The 21,473-nt window shown below is 41.9% G+C and overlaps 1 protein-coding gene across 2 annotated transcripts in view; it reads left to right on the top strand.

Annotated features, from left to right (window-relative positions):
- The window catches only part of LOC106565280 (E3 ubiquitin-protein ligase Itchy), a 73,806-nt gene that overhangs the window by 41,846 nt on the left and 10,487 nt on the right, over positions 1-21,473 (top strand). For both annotated transcript variants that reach the window (XM_045691403.2, XM_014132219.3), the window contains exons 12-17: positions 11,918-12,002; positions 12,110-12,238; positions 14,583-14,655; positions 19,860-19,931; positions 20,153-20,241; positions 20,388-20,547. In XM_045691403.2, coding sequence (XP_045547359.1) covers positions 11,918-12,002; positions 12,110-12,238; positions 14,583-14,655; positions 19,860-19,931; positions 20,153-20,241; positions 20,388-20,547 — 608 coding nt within the window. The remainder of the gene's footprint in view (positions 1-11,917; positions 12,003-12,109; positions 12,239-14,582; positions 14,656-19,859; positions 19,932-20,152; positions 20,242-20,387; positions 20,548-21,473) is intronic.

Here is a 21,473-nt window from a genome sequence, read left to right as displayed (position 1 = left end):
AGGGCCTATTTCCAATGACACTTATGAGTCCATTCCTAGAAAATTGTAATTAATGGACAAGTCCAAAACAGATGGCCGTGAGTGGCTTTTTCCTTCTTACACTTATTACAGGTATCAGATGATTTTGCATTCATTTTATTACATATAATGGGAGTCATATGAACCTTTTGCATAATCTTTATATTGTATCTCTTGCACCTTGCAGATGAACAGTTGTCATGCCTCGAGCACATCTTTTATCCAGTTTAGAATTTCTGGGCCTCTTTCCAGCTCTGTTTCCCATACCCTAATCAGAGCACTTGTGTTATTTTCAACATTACTGTATAGCAACATAAAAATTGCTAGACAATTTTGTCAACTATGGTTCGTATTGGGTTCTGTGGGGGGGACACCATCTTGGATTCAATAAGATACGCATAGAATTGTCTGTGTGATACAGCACATTTTTGTTGGATTTCCTGAAACAATAGCAATATCACCATCAAACATCTCTATTGACCTTTTACCTTTCTGTTACCAGAGGTGGAAAATGCTGTTAGAAACGCCAGGGGGAAGACCTTGTTATTAATAAGGGGAGTCAGAGCGGTGAAGTATTCCTTTCTCCCACGGTGTTTGCAAATATCTCCAGACTTTAAAGGGATTCTTTGGGATTTAGCAATGAGGCCGTTTACCTAATTCCCCAGAGTCAGAAACTCATGGATACCATTTTTATGTCTGTAGGAACTTAGAGGTAGTTCCGTGGACTAATGCTAACTAGCGTTAGAGCAATGACTGAAAGTCTATGGGTATCTACTAACATGCTATCAGATACCCATAAACTTTGAGTCATTGCTCTAACACTAGTTAGCAATTGCGCTAGCGTTAGTTAGCAACTTCCTTCAAACTGCACGCAGAGACTTCTGTGCTGACTGAGTTTCTGTTACCAGTCATGAAACTGATTTAAATGCATATGGAAATGTGAAGCAGCAGTCATTACTGACCCAGTTAGAGCAAGGTTAATCTCTGAGCCATTATGTGAGCATGACATGCCCAGTTGTAAAATAGCAAATGAGGTAGTGCCAGGCCTCCTAAATTGTATGGTAGCTGCAGTTTACTCATTCTCAGCCTATTTTTCTTAATTGAGCGCATTAAAATTATTTTTCGGTGTGTGAATATATAATGACACCATCTGGAGAGGATGCTAAAGTCTTGGAAAAATATTCATTTTCATCAGATGAATTCTACCCAACCATGATAATGGCAAGTCGATCAACCTGTCTAGGTTTTCCTTAGCTGCTCTAATTACAGATGGTAAGTTGCTGTTGGGCAGGTACATTTTTGTGCACATTTTTTTTCTTTCTTTTTTTTGTCTAATTGAATGGAAAGTTGTTCAAATAGTCACCCAAGCGACCTAGGGGCATAACTTTATAAATATGTATTTTGTAACCAGAAAAAGCGCTAAACCTCTTAAGAATTGGAATACACATTTCTGGGTTAGAAATTAATAACAAAATATCATCTGCATATAGAGACAGATATGTGAGTTTGTCTTACAATCTTGACACCTGTAAGACCTTCCTGGGTACGTATAGCCTCTGCCAGGGGCTTTAATACCAAGGCAAATGACAGGGCTCGCCCTGGCATGTCCCTCTACCCCCCCCCCCCCCCAAAAAAAAAAAAAACTGTGACTGCATTCCATTTGTTATCACAGCGGACTGAGGGGCATGGCATATCAACTTTATCCAGTTAACGAAATTTTCTCCCACTTCAAATGAAGTACTTTAAATAGGTATGGTCATTCTACTCAGTCAAATGCCTTCTAAGCATCCAGTGATAGAGCAGTGAGCCTATGTTGCGATTGCCCACCGTGTTCTATTATGCTGAGGAAATTTGTTAAATTGGTGAATGAATGCCTTTGCGTCTACCAGCTCTATTTAAGGTAGTAGAACTCTTTCTAGTCTCCTAGCTAGGGTCTTAGATAAGAGTTTACTGTCCACATTAATAAGGGACACAGGCATATAGCTCAAGCAGTCTTCTGCTGGTTTACCTTAAGAATAAGATAAATATTAGCATGGTTTAAAGTTGGAGGTAGTTCGCCATTGGCAAAGGAATCTGTATACATTCCTAAATAGGGATTCTGTTAAGTCATGTCAATTCTTATAAAACTCTGGTCTAAACCCAAACGGGATTTCCTGTTTTTAAGGGTTTAATTGCCTCTTGTATTTATTCTTCAGATATCTCTTGCATTGTAATTCTGTCTCCCACAGGTATTGTTGGGAGAGAGTCTTTATCCAGACAGGATTGCATGTCAGCCAGATTATTGTTGGAGTCTGAGCTGTAGAGCGACAGTTAATTTCTCTAGTGTTGCATTGTTCCACCCATGATTGATGCTTTTATGAAGGGATAGCAGCTGGTGCAGTTATATTATTTGCCAGTCTTGAGAGGAGGAGACTTTGCTTACTTCCATATTCATATAATTTGTGTCTAGCCTGGAAAAGAGATGCTTTTGATTTATCTGTAAGCAGTTAGTCTAATGCTGATCTTGCAGCTTGTAATTCTTTGAAGTCTTTTTAAATTCATCTCAAGTTGCTTTACTTATCTCTAAGTCCAACTGTAGTTTTAATGTTTTCTCTCTTTAAACTGCAAGATGAAATAATCTTAGTTTTAATGTCACGTGCACAATTACAGTGAAATGCCTTCAATGCCTTGCCAGGTCTAAACCCAACAATGCAGTAATCAATGTAGTACTACAAATAATTCCCCCTCATAACTGTCTTGCCTGCTTCCCAAATTATTGAAGGAGATTTGTTGGATGTTTCAACGTTCTCCATGTAGAGATTCCATTGAGTCTTCAAATAGACGATGAATTCGGGTGTGGTTCGATCCCAGGCTGTGTCACGGCCGGCCGTGACCTGGAGACCCATGAGGCACATTTGGCCCAGCGTCGTCCGGGTTAGGCAAGGGTTTGGCCGGCCGGGATTTCCTTGTCCCATTGCGCTCTAGCAACTCCTTGTGGCGGGCCGGGTGCCTGCAAGCTGACTTCGGTCGCTTCTGGACGGTGTTTCCTCCGACACATTGGTGCGGCTGGCTTCCGGGTTAAGTGAGCAGTGTGTCAAGAAGCAGTGCAGCTTGGCCGATTCGTGTTTCGGAGGACGCTACACTCTTGACCTTCACCTCTCCCGAGTCCGTAGGGGAGTTGCAGTGATGGGACAAAACTGTAACTACCAATTTGGATATCACCAAAAGGGGTAAAAGTACAAAAATATGTGTAATATATTACACACAAAATGAAATAAAATATATGTAGACCCTTAGTTTTCCTAGATGCCTTCTGATTGGGAGGGGTTTTTTTCGCTTTAATTTCTCATGTCAGATTGTTCCTGTAGGAGAGCAATCTGAACCTTTTCTCTTTTAAGCTGATAAGCTAATTAATTCCTTTCAAATTAATAGTAGTTGTCTTTAAATACTCATGGGGGTTTGCTGTTACAGGATTTGCAATGAGAAAAGTCAGTTTTTCACATTTTGACAACATTAAAATAAAGAAAAATATAGCAATCAATATACAGTACCAGTCAAAAGTTTGGACACCTACTCATTCAAGGGTTTTTCTTTATTTGTACCGTTTTCTACATTGTAGAATAATAGTAAAGAATCATGTAGTAACCAAGAAAGTGTTTTATGTATTTTAGATTTAGCTACCCTTTGCCTTGATGACAGCTTTGCACACTCTTGGCATTCTCTCAACCAGCTTCACCTGAAATGTTTTTCAACAGTCTTGAAAGAGTTCCCACATATGCTGAGCACTTGTTGGCTGCTTTTCCTACATTCTGCGGTCCAACTCATCCCAAAACATCTCACTTGTGTTGTGGTCAGGTGATCTGATACAGCACTCCATCACTCTCCTTCTTGGTCAAATAGCCCTTGCACAGCCTTGAGTTGTGTTGGGTCATTGTCCTGTTGAAAAACAAATGATAGTCCCACTAAACGCAAACCAGATGGGATGGCGTATGGCTGCAGAATGCTGTGTTTGCCATGCTGGTTAAGTGTGACTTGAATTATAAATAAATCACAGACAGTGTCACCAGCAAAGCACCATCCCACCACCTCCATGCTTCACGGTGGGAACCACACATCCGGAGATCATCTGTTCGCCTTTTCTGCGTCTCACAAAGACACGGCGGTTGGAACCAAAAATATCACGTTTGGACTCATCAAACCAAAAGGACAAATTTCCACCGGTCTAATGTCCATTGCTCGTGTTTGTTGGCCCAGGCAAGTCTCTTCTTATTGGTGTCCTTTAGTTGTGGTTTCTTTGCAGCATTTCGACCATGAAGGCCTGATTCACACAGTCTCCTCTGAACAGTTGATGTTGAGATGTCTGTTACTTGAACTCTGAAGCATTTTATTCACCTTATGGAGGGCTCTGCCCAGGTAGAGAGATGCATTCTTGCTGTTGCTGCCCCATGATTTTTCCGCAAGTCCTGACTATCTTGCCCAACCTATTTTTCTGTGTTACCTTGATATTCCCAAACCAGCAGGTCAAGCAGTAGGACAGAATGCTCTCAGTGAATGATTTATAAAAGAGAACCATGATGGTTCGATCAACATTAAAAAAGTGCAGTTTCCGTAGGAAATAGTCTCTGTTGGCCCTTCTTAAAAATAGCATCAGTACACTGATCCCAGGACAGCTTGTTGTCTTTTAAAATGGATTTTACCTTTATTTAACTAGGCAAGTCAGTTAAGAACACATTTTTATTTTCAATGATGGCCTAGGAACAGTGGGTTAACTGCCTTGTTCAGGGGCAGAACGACAGATTTTTACCATGACAGCTCGGGGATTTGATCTTGCAACCTTTCGGTTACTAGTCCAACGCTCTAACCACTAGGCTATTTTGCCACCCCTCAATGACTAGCCTAATGTATTTGTACTCCGCTATTTCAATGGGCTCACCTTTTATCAGTGATGGTGTGTGCATGGTAGTGTTCCTTCGAAAGTCAATCACCATGTCCTTTTGTTTTTGATTAGATGGGATGACTCACACCAGACAGTAAAATCATTCAGAGCCAGTCCGTACTCCGTCTCATCTCCTTCGAGAAGACTGACCAAAGCAGTATCGTCAGCATATTTGATCAGGTGGCACCCTGGGAACCGGCTCCGGCAGCTGTCTGTATACACTATGTATAGTACTGGTGAAAGAACACTGCCCTGTGGGGTTCCAACTAAAGTAGTGTGCACCTCAGAGAGTGTGTTGCCAACTTGTACCTGTTGAGACCTATCAGTTAGGAAGTTAATGATCCCTGTGATAAGCATAGCATCAAGTCCGAAGACTCCTCTGTGTGTCCGCAAGGACCAACGGATTGATTGTGTTAAATGCCGAGGAGAAATCTGCAAACATAATACGCACATGGGTTTTACTGCCCTCCAAATGCATGTACACCAGATGTAAGAGCAAAAGGATGGCCTCTCTCTGACCGGTATGCAAATTGGAACGGTTCAAGAAGGTGACTGGTGGTGTTGGTGATGTATATGTCGTGTCTTGGCTATGCCGGATTAAGTGATATGACATGCTAGTCTATAAAATCCTTTCTCTGTAATTAATATTACCTGATTGAGCTAATCATGTAAATGTAATTAACTAGAAAGTCGGGGCACCACGAAAGAGTGTTTATAGAGCTATTATCTTCCGAATAAACTCTTGAAGACCTAGTAATATTTTACATCAATAGCAGTCAATATTAATCGTCACCTTATTCAGTCTCATCTGAAAGTTGTAAATTCTTGGTTATCTTCACGAACCCTAGGCTAACAAGTTGAATCAGCAATACAAAATTGGGTTTAATTATTTATTTACGAAATACCTAACTAATCACACAGAATTACATATACATAGAATACAAATTATGTCATACAGAAAACGTCCCTTATGGACGGAACCTGTATGAGGCTTGTTACACAAAGAGAGGGGGTTGGGCTTGAATGAAAGAGCGGGAAGACTGAGGAACAAAGGGAGAAGCTAAGCTTTCGTAAATACAGTATCTAATGCATTCTAAATTACCGCCCATTTGGAAAAGGAAAATGCAATAAATATTGACTCTGAGCTGCGCTTCGGTAGGTTGGTCGTAGATGCTGGCTGTGTTGGCCAACAGAGATCTTCCTGTCCTCGGAAGAATGTCTCTGGTGGTAAATTGGATTAGACTGGATACGTCGTCCATCCTTCCCTAGCCCACGTTTACAGCGGCCGCTGCTAACTCAGCGGCTAGGAGGTATCACTTCTGTAGTGAATAAGAGTTCAAAGTTCATACCATTCACAACCAAAGCTCACGCTGAGGTTGGCTTTGTTCTGTACTTGACATGTTAGTCCTTTTTAACGCAGAGGCTGCAGTCCTCACGTACCCGGAACACAAGGTTACATTTTCGTCAAGGGCTTATATAGTGGAGGGGGAGAAGGGTGTGTTTCATAGTTTATAACCCATTCTCTCTACACAGGGGCGGGCCACTGATTGAGCAGGGCTCTTTTCTTATGAAAACCCAATTCTCTCATTTGGAAGCTAAAATTACATTTAATCTTCTAACAAACAGTTTCAATATCAAACATTTAAATTGCACAACAATTCCATGTGAATCTGATAACTAGAATGTGTAGACTTTCCCAGATACAGTTTATGTCGTCCTGTCATCAGTCATAATTTCTCAGATGACAACCGAACTGGCATCCATACTCATTAAGTACCAACGCATATTTCCAACTGGTTCTATTACCGAAATATGGTTCCTTTCCCCCCACTTGTTTGATGTTCCCAGACTCTCTATGTTTAACAAATACTATTCGAGAGTCCTTCAGTAGAGTCAGAGAGAGAGGGGTAGGGAGAAAGGTATTTATGGGGGGTCATAAACCTTACCCACAGGCCAACGTCATGACATATGCCTTGATCTTTTCAAGAGATTTAATCAAGAGAGATGTCAGAGCGACAGGTCTGTAATCATTTGATGCAGACGAATGAGAGGTTTTTGGGACAGGTACAACAATAGATTTTTTTTTCGCTTTCATACTCCAGTGCTTTTGAACACTCGTTGTACGGCTTCCTCATTGATGACAAGCGTGCTCTTGGTTGCCATGTCATCCTTATCCAGACAGGCCAGGGGAGTGGGGGCGACCCCAGTTTCAAAGCGGGTGAAGAACTAATTTAGTTCATTGGCTGTAGAGAGGCACAGCCTCTCATCCAGGCAGGGATCGATAAGTTGCCTACCTTTTTGAAGGGGGCATTTGCCATATTCTTAATGCCCAACCAGGCAGACCGAGAGTCTCCCTGTAACATTATCTGTTGCACCTTATCCTTGTACTTGCATCTCGCCTTTTTTATCGCTTTGTTCACCTCTCTGTACCTCTTTTCTTTCGAGTGGATTCCTGGAGGCAAACACTTGTTTCTTCTTATTAAGCACCACTTTCAATTCTTTGGTCACCCATAGTTTGTTGTTAGGAAATATCTTACATGTTTTTTTGGGATCACCAAATCAACACAGAATTCAATATATTACGTTAGTCAACTCGTTCAGGTCAGCTGATGATTCTTCAAATACACTCCAGGTGGTACAATCAAAGCATCCCTGCATTTGATCAATACTATCATTGGCCCACACCTGTATTTGTTTTTCCACCACCTTCTCCCTTTTGAGTAACTGTCTATAAGTTGGTTGTAGAAAAACAGTGTTATGATCTGATCCACCCAGTGGAGGTCTGGCCAAGAATGAATACGCTTTGGGGACCGAGCAGTAACATAAGTCAATGATCTTATTTTTCCTTGTTAGACAAGTCACACACTGGGTGTAAGTACTCAGTGTGCTTAAAAGTACAGCTATTGAAATCCCCCATATGAATTTGGGCACATCAGGGGAAATTGCATCAAGCTCTTGAGTAAGGTAAAATAATTGTCAGCTGCAGAGCCGTTTGCTCTTGGATGGATATAAACAACTGTCAAAAAAAGCTAGGGGAATTCACGGGGTAGGTAGAAGGGGCATAGTGACACTGATAGTAGCTCTATATCAGGAGTGCATTTTTTTTCTTCCTGACAATCGTAGTTTTACACCCTCTATCATTTATCAGAACGTGGACTTTGCCTCTCTGCTCCTTACCAGTAGCTTCTCTGTCTCTGTCCATACGAGTGATAGTGAATCCGTCAGGGGTGACTTCAGAGTCGGGCACCGCCTCCAACAGCCAAGTTTCAGAGAAGGCCATCACACAGGCCTCCCTGTATTCATATACAGTTGAAGTCGGAAGTTTACTTACACCTTAGCCAAATACATTTAAACTCAGTTTTTCACAATTCCTGACATTTAATCCTAGTAAAAATTCCCTGTTTTAGGTCAGTTAGATCACCACTTTATTTTAAGAATGTGAAATGTCAGAATAATAGTAGAGAAGAATGATTTATTTCAGCTTTTATTTCTTTCATCACATTCCCAGTGGGTCAGAAGTTTACATGCACTCAATTAGTATTTGGTAGCATTGTCTTTTAAATTGTTAAACTTGAGTCAAACGTTTCGGTTAGCCTTCCACAAGCTCCGCACAGTAAGTTGGGTGATTTTTGGCCCATTCCTCCTGACAGAGCTGGTGTAACTGAGTCAGGTTTGTAGGCCTCCTTGCTCGCACACGCTTTTTAAGTTCTGCCCACAAATTTTCTATAGGATTGAGTTCAGGGCTTTGTGATGGCCACTCCAATACCTTGACTTTGTTGTCTTCGTTGTCCATTTGGAAGACCCATTTGCGACCAAGCTTTAACTTCCTGACTGATGTCTTGAGATGTTGCTTCAATATAGCCACATAATTTTTCTTCCTCATGATGCCATCTGTTTTGTGAAGTGCACCAGTCCCTCCTGCAGTAAAGCACCCCCACAACATGATGCTGCCACCCCGTGCTTCACGGTTGGGATGTTCTTCGGCTGTTAAAACAAGTTTTAATGACTACCACCTAAGTGTATGTAAGCTTCCGACTTCAACTGTAGATACCATGAGTTTGCCCTCAATTCGTCCATTTTTCCCTTAAGTGATTGGACATTGGAGAGCAGGATAGTTGGAAGCGGAATCTTTTTGTTCCTAGTCAACCTCTGCTGCACACCGCCTTTCCTGCCCCTTTTCCTCTTCTTTCTTAGTAGTCCTTCGCCCAGGTTGTTTTGTCTCACGATCTCTGCAGGTATGTCCTCTTTGATCCATTCTCCCGAACGTGAGTTATTACATTGTAAAAGAGTTTCTGCTGTAGCGGATGTCTGGTGCCGCTGACTTTCTCAGAAGTTTGCATGCTGTTTCAGGTACCAGCAAAAGTAATCCAAGATTATTCTCCACTGTACGCACTTCATGTCGCTCTACCATAGGCTAATCGGTAATCTAATGCAACATAAAGCACTTTTAAATTACTAAAAGAAAAGCGTGAAAAATATACGAGTTTAAACAAGTTTAAACAAGGAACAAACAAACGCTGCAGGGCACCACTGCGCTGCGCCCCAGTCCAAAAGACTCTCAGACCATGAGAAACAAGATTCTCTGGTCCGATGAAACCAAGATTAAACTTTTTGGCCTGAATGCCAAGTGTCACGTCTGGAGGAAACCTGGCACCATCCCCACGTTGAAGCATGGTGCTGGCAGCATCATGCTGTGGAGATGTTTTCCAGATGCAGGGACTGGGAGACTAGTCAGGATCGAGGGAAAGATGAATGGAGCAAAGTACAGAGAGATCCTTGATCAGAACCTGCTCCAGAGAGCTCAGGACCTCAGACTGAGGTTAAGGTTCACCTTCCAACAGGACAATGACCCTAAGCACACAGCCAAGACGACGCGTGAGTGGCTTCGGGACAAGTTTCTGAATGTCCTTGAGTGGCCCAGCCAGAGCCCAGACTTGAACCCGATCGAACATCTCTGGAGAGACCTGAAAATAGCTGTGCAGCAACGCTCCCCATCCAACCTGACAGAGGTTGAGAGGATATGCAGAGAATGGGAGAAACTCCCCAAATACAGTTGTGCCAAGTTTGTAGCATCATACCCAAGAAGACTCGAGGCTGTAATCGCTGCCAAAGATGCTTCAACAAAGTATTGAGTAAAGGGTCTGAATACTTATGTAAATGTGATATTTCCAGGTTTTTTTTTTATAAATAGGCAACATTTCTAAAAACATGTTTTGCTTTGTTATTATGAAAAATGTTTATACATTTTAGAAGGCTGTAACCTAACACAATGTGTAAAAAGTTAAGGGGTCTGAATTCTTGTGTGTCTGTGTATTCAGTACCAGTCAAAGGTTTGGACACACCTACTCAGTCAAGGGTTTTTGTTTATTGTTATTATTTTCTACATTGTAGAATATAAGTGAAGACATCAAAACTATGAAATAACACGTGGTAACCAAAAAGGTTTTATATATATATATATATATATATATATATATATATATATATATATATATATATATATATATATATATATATATATATATATATATATATATATATATATATATATATATATATATATTTGAGTTTCTTCAAAGTAGCCACCCTTTGCCTTGATGACAGCTTTGCACGCTCTTGGCATTCTCTCAACCAGCTTGTCACCTGGAATGCATTTCAATTAACAGGTGTGTCTTGTTAATTTGTGCAATTTCTTTCCTTAATTCGTTTGAGCCAATCAATTTGTGTTGTGACAAGGTAGGGGTGGTATACAGAATATAGCCCTATTTGGTAAAAGACCAAGCCCATATTATGGCAAGAACAGCTCAAATAAGCAAAGAGAAATGACAGTCCATCATTACTTTAAGACATGAAGGTCAGTCAGTGTGGAAAATTTCAAGAACTTTGAAAGTTTCTTCAAGTGCAGTCGCAAAAACCATCAAGCGCTATGATGGAACTGGCTCTCATGAGGACCGCCACAGGAAAGGAAGACCCAGAGTTACCTCTTGCTGCAGAGGATAAGTTCATTAGAGTTACCAGCCTCAGAAATTGCAGCCCAAATAAATGCTTCAGAGTTCAAGTAACAGACACATGTCAACATCAACTGTTCAGAGACTGGGTGAATCAGGCATTCATGGTCGAATTGCTGCAAAGAAACCACTACTAAAGGACACCAATAAGAAGAAGAGACTTGCTTCAGCCAAGAAACACAAGCAATGGACATTAGGCCGGTGGAAATCTATCCTTTGGTCTGATGGGTCCAAATTGGTTCCAACCGCCATGTCTTTGTGAGACGCCGTGTAGGTGAACAGATGATCTCCACGTGTGGTTCCTACCATGAGCATGGAGGTGGGGGTGCTTTGCTGCCATCCCATCTGGTTTGCACTTAGTCCCACTATCATTTGTTCTTCAACAGGACAATGACCCAACACACCTCCAGGCTGTGTAAGGGCTATTTGACCAAGGAGAGTGATGGAGAGCTGCATCAAATGACCTGGCTTCCACAATCACCTGACCTCAACCCAATTGAGATGAGTTGGACCGTAGAGTGAAGGAAAAGCACCCAACAAGTGCTCAGTATATGTGGGAACTCCTTCAAGACGTTTGGAAAAGCATTCCAGCTGAAGCTGGTTGAGAGAATGCCAAGAGTGTGCAAAGTGGTCATCAAACCAAAGGGTGGCGACTTTGAAGAGTCTAAAATATATCTTGATTTGTTTAACGCTTTTTTTTTTGATACTACATGATTCCATATGTGTTATTTCATAGTTGTGATGTCATTACTATTTTTCTACAATGTATAAAATAGTAATAAAAAAAAAGAAAAACCCTTGAATGTGTAGGTGTCCAAACGTTTCTATCGATCTGGGGGATTGGAAATGATGCAGACATTTACATTGATGGAAGCTACAATCGATCTGCAATATTAAACATACATTTTAAAAAAGGGCTGCCTTAGGGCTCTATTTTTATAAGTGTCGTCCTTCTGTTTGTTTTTGTCTACTGCAGAGAAGCGAACAGACACCAACGGCAGGGTTTATTTTGTTCACCACACAACGCGGATGACTCAGTGGGAGGACCCACGGACACAAGGGTCAGTTAAACTTTAAACAAACAACACAAGTATTGTACTGTTAAATAAGGCTCTTGCATGACTGTCGATGCCCTGTAAATAAGTGTGTTTTTCTGTCCCTCCTGTAGGCTGCTGAATGACAAGCCCCTACCTGAAGGCTGGGAGATGAGGTTCACAGTGGATGGCATCCCCTACTTTGTGGACCACAACCGGAGAACCACCACCTACATCGACCCTCGCACGGGCAAATCCTCCCTGTGAGTCTAGTAAACCTTCAAGTGTTCACTCACCCTTTGATTGCTGGCCTGCTCTCTAATCTCTAGACCCGCTTACTCATTCACTTACGTGCCAACACACTCACATATTTTAAATACTTAATTTTAATCCACAAATCGCATTAGTCAAAGTTCACAGGTGCACTCACCCACCTAATTGACCATTCCCTAAGCTCACCTCCATTTTCCCAGGAAGTCAAAATCCTAGTTCAAACCATTGGAGAAAACCCCTCACAATGATCGCAAACTGTTTTTAATACACAATGAAATTAAACACAGACTACCCCTTGTGGATCAGGAGACTCTTGGGAATGTTGTGGTGGACAGTCATTACAATTGCTTCACGTGAACCTGGTAAAATGAAGTTTGTATTATGGCAAGTCACTGGATGGCTCTGAATGCGGTGTCAGCATGCAGTCAAAGCTACTAGCTAACCACATTTGGAGCCAACACGTGCTCTCACATTGTCTCCTGATGTCAATAGCAGATAAGTTATATTCATAATAGCTAACATGGCTAGCTAACATGCATTAGGAGAAAACAAGTTATATTAATTGGCTAGCTGGTGCAAAGGTTTCAATGGTGACTCAAGTAGGGCTGGGCGGTATACCATATTTTACTATATACCGGTGTTTATGCACGGACTGGTTTAGGTTTTTACTTTACCTTCTATAACGGTATTTGAATGTTTGGTTTGTTAAATGTGATACGCCGTGTGTAATGTCCATTTTTATAGTTTACTCCGCTACTTGAATCATCCCTCTCCGCTCGCCGCTTTCCACACAGACCTAGTCCCACCCCCTGTCACTCAAGGAGCGTGTTTGTTGTTGCTTGACCACCAGCCACTTTCGTTCAGTCTGCATGGTACATGCAACGATGTTTACACTTTGATCTTAATATAAATCCACAAGCGTTCTATAATTACAATATTAGTTTGTTTCTTACATCTGCAAACAGCTAGTTTGTATTTTCTTAGCAAGTTAAGCTAAATCGTGTTAGCCACTAATGCTAATCGCTAGTTAGCTGGCAGAGTCAGAGCGAACGGAGCTAGCTAATACAGCCTGATACCAGTACTGGTGGAGGCTTAAATCAGCATGTTGTTTATGCAACAGTATCTGCTAAATCAAAGAGGAATAGGCAACGCATGAATATATTGGCTTATATGAATAAAGATTTAATGTAGCCAAAGATTATAGCGTCCCCTAGGAAACACGGAACATCACTTTTGTTCCTAACCTGTCGCAATAACTCGTCCATGGCATTTTCATTCGTTGTCATGTCAAACAACACTGTATTCGAAGTGCCCACTATTATTTATTTTCTAATTATAATAAACATTCTATTTCCATGATTCCAAAAGTTCACTCAAGTGTTTTGATCTAAATCGCAATTGCAACATTTGGTTCAAAATAAGGCCTAGTATTTTTTTTCCCAATTCGTGGCAGTGTGGAATGATCTCAAACGAGTGTAGGAAATGCAGGAAATTCTTTTAGGTTGAAGTTGAATTGAACATTATTAAACAATCAGAATGGAGAAAGACCCATTGAAATAATTGAGAATATATGTGTTGCCACCCTAGGGTCACGCACTACTCATAAAGCAAATTTAGAACTTTTATTAATCAAAAACATAAAATACCATCAAAAATGTGAAAAATACCATTTAATATTTTGGCCATATCGCCCAGCCCTAGACTCAAGGAGCGCTAGGTAACCAGTTAGCAAACAATGCATTTTAAGGTTTCACAGTCACAATTACCCCTGGGGTGGCAGGTAGCCTAGCGGTTAAGAGCGATGGGCTAGGAACTGAAAGGTCGCTGGTTTGAATTCCTGAGCCGGCAAGTTTGAAAAATCTGCCATTCTGCCCTTGAGCAAGGCAGTTAACCCCCAACAACAACTGCTCCCCGGGTGCCGATGACGCGGAAGTCGATTAAGACAGTCCCCCCGTACCTCGGAGGGGTTGGGTTAAATGCGGAAAACACGTTCTGGTTGAATACATTCAGTTGTGCAACTGACTAGGTATCCCCTTTCCCTTTTTTTCCCTGGTGCACTGTTCAATTATTTAGCCATTTCAACAATATTTTTTTTAATGAAAACTGTTTTTGCCATTGCCCTCATTTGGCTTCTGTGCTTTTGAAACGTGAATTTGTCCGAGTTGTAATGACTCGAGCTTGGTTAGCAACATTTGCTATCCACCGTAGCACTGCAATTTTTTTGCGGGGCTTAGCGAAGGTTCGATTGTGTCACTCAATACAAAGATGTAAAAGGTTGTACTCCAGTGAGACCCACGTCAACAAGGTCATGCATTTCATCTTTGCTTCCCACAGTGAGAACGGGCCCCAGATCACCTACGTCAGGGACTTCAAAGCCAAAGTGCAGTACTTCAGGTTCTGGTGTCAGGTATGTCAAGTTTTTGTCATGTGCACAAGTACACGTGCTTGCTCTTTCCCAACAATGCAGTAGTACTATAAAAAAATGTGAAATAAGAAAAAGTACACTTGAACAAAAACACAGGAAATACAAATAATAATACAATGTAAGTAAGCTATATACAGGGTCAGTGTCAATACCATATATACAATGTGCAGGGATACTGGCGTGGTAGGGTTAGATATGTAGGTTAGTAAGGTGACTAGGCATCAGGATTTATGATAATCAGAGTAGCAGCAGCGTATTTGATGATTGTGTGTGTGTGTGTGTGTGTGTGTGTGTGTGCGCGTGTGCGTGTGCGTGAGTAAATGAAGAGCGTGTGTGTGTGTAAAATATGCATAGAGTGTGTGTGTGTGCATAGAGACAGTGCAACAAATATAAACATCAATGCAGAAAGTCCATGTAGCTGTTTTGTTGGCTATTTAGCAGTCTTATGGCTTGGGGATAGAAGCTGTTCAGGAGTCTGTTGGTGTCAAACTTGATGCTCCGGTACCACTTGCCAAACGGAAGCAGAGAGAACAGTATGGTTTGGGTCTTTAACAATTTTCCGGCCCTTTTCACACGGCCTGATATAGAGGTCCTGGATGGGAGGGAGCTCGGTGCCACTGATGTAGAGTGCCTTCGGAAAGTATTCAGACCCCTTGACTTTTTACACGTTTTGTTAGGTTACAGCCTTGTTCTAAAATTGATGAGGGAAAAAAACGATTTAATCAATCTACACACAATACCCCATAATGTTAATTTATTAAAAATAAAAAACAGTATACATAACTATTCAGACCCTTTATACTTTGTTGAAGCACCTTTGGCAGCGATTACAGCCTTGAGGCTTCTTGGGTATGACTCTACAAGCTTGGCACACCTGTATTTGGGGAGTTTCTCTTATTCTTCTCTGAAGATCCTCTCAAGCTCTGTCAGGTTGGATGGAGAGCGTCGTTACACAGCTATTTTCAGGTTTCTCCAGAGATCTTATGTTGGGTTCAAGTCCGGGTTCTGACTGGGCCAATCAAGGACATTCAGAGACTTGTCCCGAAGCCACTCCTGCGTTGTCTTGGCTGTGTGCTTAGAGTCGTTGGAATTTGAACCTTCGTCCCAGTCTTAGGTCCTGAGAACTCTGGTGCAGGTTTTCGTCAAGGATCTCTCTGTACTTTATTCCGTTCATCTTTGCCTTGATCCTGACTACTCTCCTATTCCCTGCCACTGAAAAACATCCCCACACCACCATGCTTCACCGTAGGGATGGTGCCAGGTTTTCTCCAGATGTGACGCTTGGCATTCAGGCCAAAGAGTTAAATCTTGGTTTCATCAGACCAGAGAATCTTGTTTCTCATGGTCTGAGAGTATTTTAGGTGCCTTTTGGCAAACTCCAATCATGTGCCTTTCACTGAGGAGTGGCTTCCGTCTGACCACTCTACCATAAAGGCCTGATTGGTGGTGTGCTGCAGAGATGGTTGTACTTCTGGAAGGAACTCTGGAGCTCTGTCAGTGACCATCGGGTTCTTGGTTACCTCCCTGACCAAGGTCCTTTTCCCCCGATTTATTAGTTATGCCAGGCGGTCACCTCTAGGAAGAGTCTTGGTGCTTCCAAACGTCTTCCATTTAAGAATGATGGAGGCCACTGTGTTCTTGGGGACCTTCAGTGCTGCAGACATTTTTTGGTACCCTTCCCCAGATCTTTGCCTCAACACAATCCAGTCTCGGAGCTCTACGGACAATTCCTTCGACGAGGTCAATTTCGAGTCTCATTCCAAAGGGTCTGAATACTTATGTTACTAAGGTATTTCTGTTTTTTATATTTTGTAAATTAGCAAACATTTCTAAGAACTTGTTTTCGCTTTGTCATTATGGGGTATTGTGAGTAGATTGCTGATATTTATTCCATTTTAGAATAAGGCTGTAACAAAATGTGGAAACAGTCAAGGGGTCTGAATACTTTGCGACGGCACTGGGCTGTCTGCACCAACGTCTGTAGAGCCATGCGATTGAGGGTGGTGCAGTTGCCATACCAAGCAGTGATGTAGCCAGTCATGATGGCCTCAGTGGTGCAGCTGTAGAACATTTTGAGGATTTGAGGGCCCATGCCACCATGACTATGGTGTTGTAGTCAATGAACAGCATTCTCACATAGGTATTTTTCTTATCTAGGTGAGTGAGGGCAGTGTGGAGTGCAATTTGAGATTGCATCGTCTATGGATCTGTTTGAGCAGTATGCAAATTGGAGTGGGCCTGGGATGATGGAGATGATTTGTTCCATAACCAGCCTTTCAAAGCACTTCATGATTACAGATGTGAGTGCTATAGGGTGGTAGTCATTGTGGCAGGTAGTCTTAGAGTTCTTAGGAACAGGAATGATGGTGTTCAGCTTGACACGTGGGGATTACAGACTGGGACAAAGAGAGGTTGAAAATGACAGTGAATATGCCTGCTACCTGTCCTGCACACGCTTTGAGAATGCACCTTGGAATACCGTCTTGCCCCCCCGAGTCCTAATGAGTCTTGACCTGATTTAAAAACCTTACTGACGTCGGCCGCGTAGCACAAGATCACCCACTCCACTGGGTCAGCGGGGGCACTCGTGCACGGCTCGGTGTTGTTTGTCGAACCGTGCATAAAATGCATTGAGTTCATCTGGTAGAGAGGCAAATTTGGGCAGATCACAGCTGGGTCTTTCTTTGTAATCCGTAATGGACTGTAGCCCCTGCCACATGCGTTGGGCATCAGAGCCTGTGTAATAGGATTCCACCTTGTTCCTATATTGTCCTTTTGCTTGTTTGATGGCTCTGCAGAGGTAGTAGCGGGAGTTCTTGTACATGTTCGTGTCCTCAGCCATAGCCTTTGTGTTGGCTGCGATAACCCTGTGTGCGGTAGCACTGTCTTTTAGCACCAACCTCAAGGCTATGGGATTTTGATTGGGGAAGCAGCGAACCTACACTTTGGACAACATCGGTGATGCATTCCTAATGAAGCTGGTGACTGAGCTCATTAGCTCGCTGATGCTGTTGGCGGAGTCCCAAAACATGTTCCAGTCAGCGCTAGCAAAGCAGTCTTGTAGCATAATCTCCAAAATGGAGGACCAGCTTCTGCTTGTAAACAGGAAGCAGGAGTATAGAGTCATGATCTGCTTTGCCTAAGGGGGGACAAGCGAGGGCCTTGTATGTTTGCTTGTGTGTAGAGTAACCATGGTATAAGACTTTCTCACCCCTAGTAGCGAAGGATGCAGAATTAAAATCACCGGCAACAAGGAAAGCAGCTTTCGGGTGCATGGCTTCCTGCTTGTTTATAGCCTCATACAGTTTAAGTGCCAACTTGAGGTATTCCAAGATGCGCTAGCTACGTATTCCGAGATGGGTGAGGTATTCCAAGATGGGTGAACAATGGGTCGAGACGTACACGCGCTAGAGTCAGCACACCGTTTGCTGTTGATTTCCCTGAATCCAATGTCCTGTCTGCTCGATGAATGGAGAATCCATCTAGTTCGATAGCCATGGGTCCATTGAGGGGCGCGGGTTTCTTGTCCGAAAGCCCTGTTTCATTAAAGCACAGAATATTGCAATTACGAGAGTCCATTTTATTATCAAGTGACTGGCCAATACAATGGAGGGAGTAGGTGGCCGGCGTGTGGATAGGCTGAAAATTGGATTGGAATTACACAGAGCCCAGGGCAGATTACCATAACTTCCGGACTATTAAGCGTACCTGAATATAAGCCGCACCCACTGAATTTAAAAATATATATTATTTTGAACATAAATAAGCCGCACATGTCTATAAGCCGCAGGTGCCTACCTGTACATTGAAACAAAGTAACTTTACACAGGCTTTAACGAAACATGGCTTGTAACAAAAATAAATAGGCTTTAACGAAACACGGCTTGTAACAAAAAAATACAAAATTTGCAGTAAGCTTTAGTTGTCTTTTTGCACTGAGTCAATTCCTCACGCTGCTGTTTCCAACGTCTTATCATCGACTAAATTAAGACCAAGCTCTCGTGCAGCAGCTCTATTTCCTTTTCCAACAGCCAGATCCATCGCCTTCAACTTGAAAGCTGCATCATATGCATTTCTCCGTGTCTTTGCCATGATGAGGGCGACAAAATGACTCCTGTAATCAGAATGATGGGAAGTTTGAGAGCGCTCGATTTAATCTAAACAGTAAACAAAAAAGCTGTTTGACCTTAACCCGTTCGGCAATTTCATTGGTCTAATGAAAGCGTCATGCCGGCAAAAAACTGAGCACGTCACAGAATGTTTTTTTTTGAGAGAAAAAAAATTTGAAAGCGGGAAAAATCCATATATTAGCCGCGTCATTGTTTAAGCCGCGAGGTTCAAAGCCTGGGAAAAAAGTTGCGGCTTATAGTCCGGAATTTACGGTAGTTTAAATTGAAGCCGGAATTGAGGGTAGTAACTGCCGATCTGATGTTCAAAAGTTCTTGTTGATCATAAGAAATCATAGTGGATACATTTCGTGCAAGAAAAGTAAAGATAAACGCAAAAAGACGGCAGCCATACAGTACGGCATCTTCAATCACTACTAGATCGTAGTGTGCACTTTATCCTCAGAACCACCTCTGCCCTTCTAATAAGTATTGTTTTTGTTTTTCATTTGGACACTCTTAAAAACAAGATTCGAGAGATTTCATTCTGCAAAATTTTTGGCATTGTGTCCCAATTCTCCCAAATTATGCACTTACAAAGGAGGATTGGTGTATTTAATGCCGGGCTAGAGGGAGATTCCACCAGACCTGGGTCAAAATATTATTAGACATTTTTACAATACTTTGAGCGTTTGCTTAAGCCTGTCTGCAATGCCTCGTGGGTGGATTTGCACTTTTTGGGACTTTTGTATTGGTTCCATTGCAACAGGCAAGCTCAATCAAGCACAGCTCAAGTATTTGAACCCAGATCTGGCTTCCACCATATTTCTTCCACTAGTCTAATTTTCCTATTAAATCCATGAAGGGAAGTGAACACGTGCACGCTTAAGTGAAAATTAGGAGTTGCCCTTAAGTCGAATTGTCATTTAGTTTCCCATTGACATTAATGCATGACTAAGAAATGTGACTTAATTGGAAGTTAGGATTTGTCATTTATGGCAGAAGGGTAGAGAATTGGGACCCATAGTCATTCCTCTTGTTCCTGGGGCCGTAAATTGAGTAATTCTCTTTGTCTTCCAGCAACTGTCAATGCCACAGCACATCAAGATCACAGTCACCCGCAAAACCCTCTTTGAAGATTCATTCCAGCAAGTAAGTGTATAAAAAAATGATATATTACAAAATAAATAAATAATCATATATTAAGACACCACTGCACTGGCTGTTTTTGTAGTCCTGTGAATAAATTCGTAGGAAAAGACCCAGTGTAGGGGCCAGTCCCCGGCCTGTGGTACAGAATAGCGGATGAATATAGGGGCTGTGTTCCAAGAATAGTCAAACGTTGTAACTGTTTCCAATTCTGTATCAATCAGATGATGAGCTTTCATCCACAAGATCTCAGGCGGAGACTGTGGATCATTTTCCCTGGAGAGGAAGGCTTGGACTACGGAGGAGTGGCAAGGTGAATTCTGATAGGTTAAGTATGAACTCATATTAGAGATCATTGCAGATTGAATGTTTCTTTTTTTTATGCGTGCGTGTATGGAATATTCTTATATGGTGTATGTGTGTGTGTGTATGTTATATGGTGTGTGTGTGTGTTCTCAGGGAGTGGTTCTTCTTGCTATCCCACGAGGTGCTGAACCCAATGTACTGCCTGTTTGAGTATGCCGGCAAGGACAACTACTGTCTCCAGATCAACCCTGCCTCCTACATCAACCCTGACCACCTCAAGTACTTCAAGTTCATTGGACGATTCATTGCCATGGTACCTACCTCAATACTCTCTATGGGGTGAAACTTGACTTCCACTTAGGTCGAATTTACACACTATTTGGTTGGAATAATACTGTGAAGTTGTGAAAATTACGATAATGCCTTGTAGTGTAAGAGCTGTTTGAAAAGACCACCTGTTTTGGTGGGATGGAGTTTTGGCCTGCCTGGTGACATCACCAGGTGGTTAATTAGTTAACAGACAAATAAGAAAGAGTTCCAAACCTCTCTGCCAACAACAGCTAGTTTTCAGTTTTCCCCTCCCCACTCAGATCAACCCCAGACAGTTCAGTTAAAGTTATTGCTTGAGAAATTGCTCTTGGCTAAAAAGCTGTTTTTGTTTTCAAATTGTCTAAAATAAACAGTCACAGTACAGTACTTAATTGTTACCCAGATATGATTTAATATTGAGACAAAAACGTCTGCATTAGGCCTTTTTAAGTTTGTTTGGTGCCGAATTAACACAACCCTGAAATAAGCCACACTGTTGTTCCTGATCACATCTTGGGCTGTGGCGGTCATGACATTTTGTCAGCTGGTTATTGTCATGCAAGACTGCCGGTCTCGTGGTAATTGACCGTTAATTAACATAAACACGTTTAGCATCTCCAAGCCTACCCGCATACAAGCTGCTGATGCGTGCCTTTGGGAACATCTACATTTAAAAAAAGTGATAATTTGAAACAGCTAGATTTATAGTTATTTGGCAACTTTCGTTGTGAATGATACAAATCTTAGAATGCCTTAGAAATCAAAACGTATGAGATGCTTGTTGCGACTATAGGCTCTTTGCCTCACACTGCACACGCTGTTCTCTCAAGTGATCATATTTTCACCCATTACACTATTCTCAATTTAATCTCGTCTTTACCAATATGTAAAATTAGTTGAGATTTAGAATGGCCTGTTTTCAAGTGGGCA

This window comes from Salmo salar, chromosome 12, assembly GCF_965601325.2.
Source record: "Salmo salar chromosome 12, fSalSal1, whole genome shotgun sequence".
NCBI classification, from domain to species: Eukaryota; Metazoa; Chordata; class Actinopteri; order Salmoniformes; family Salmonidae; genus Salmo; species Salmo salar.
This window is presented reverse-complemented; position numbering and strand designations above follow the sequence as displayed.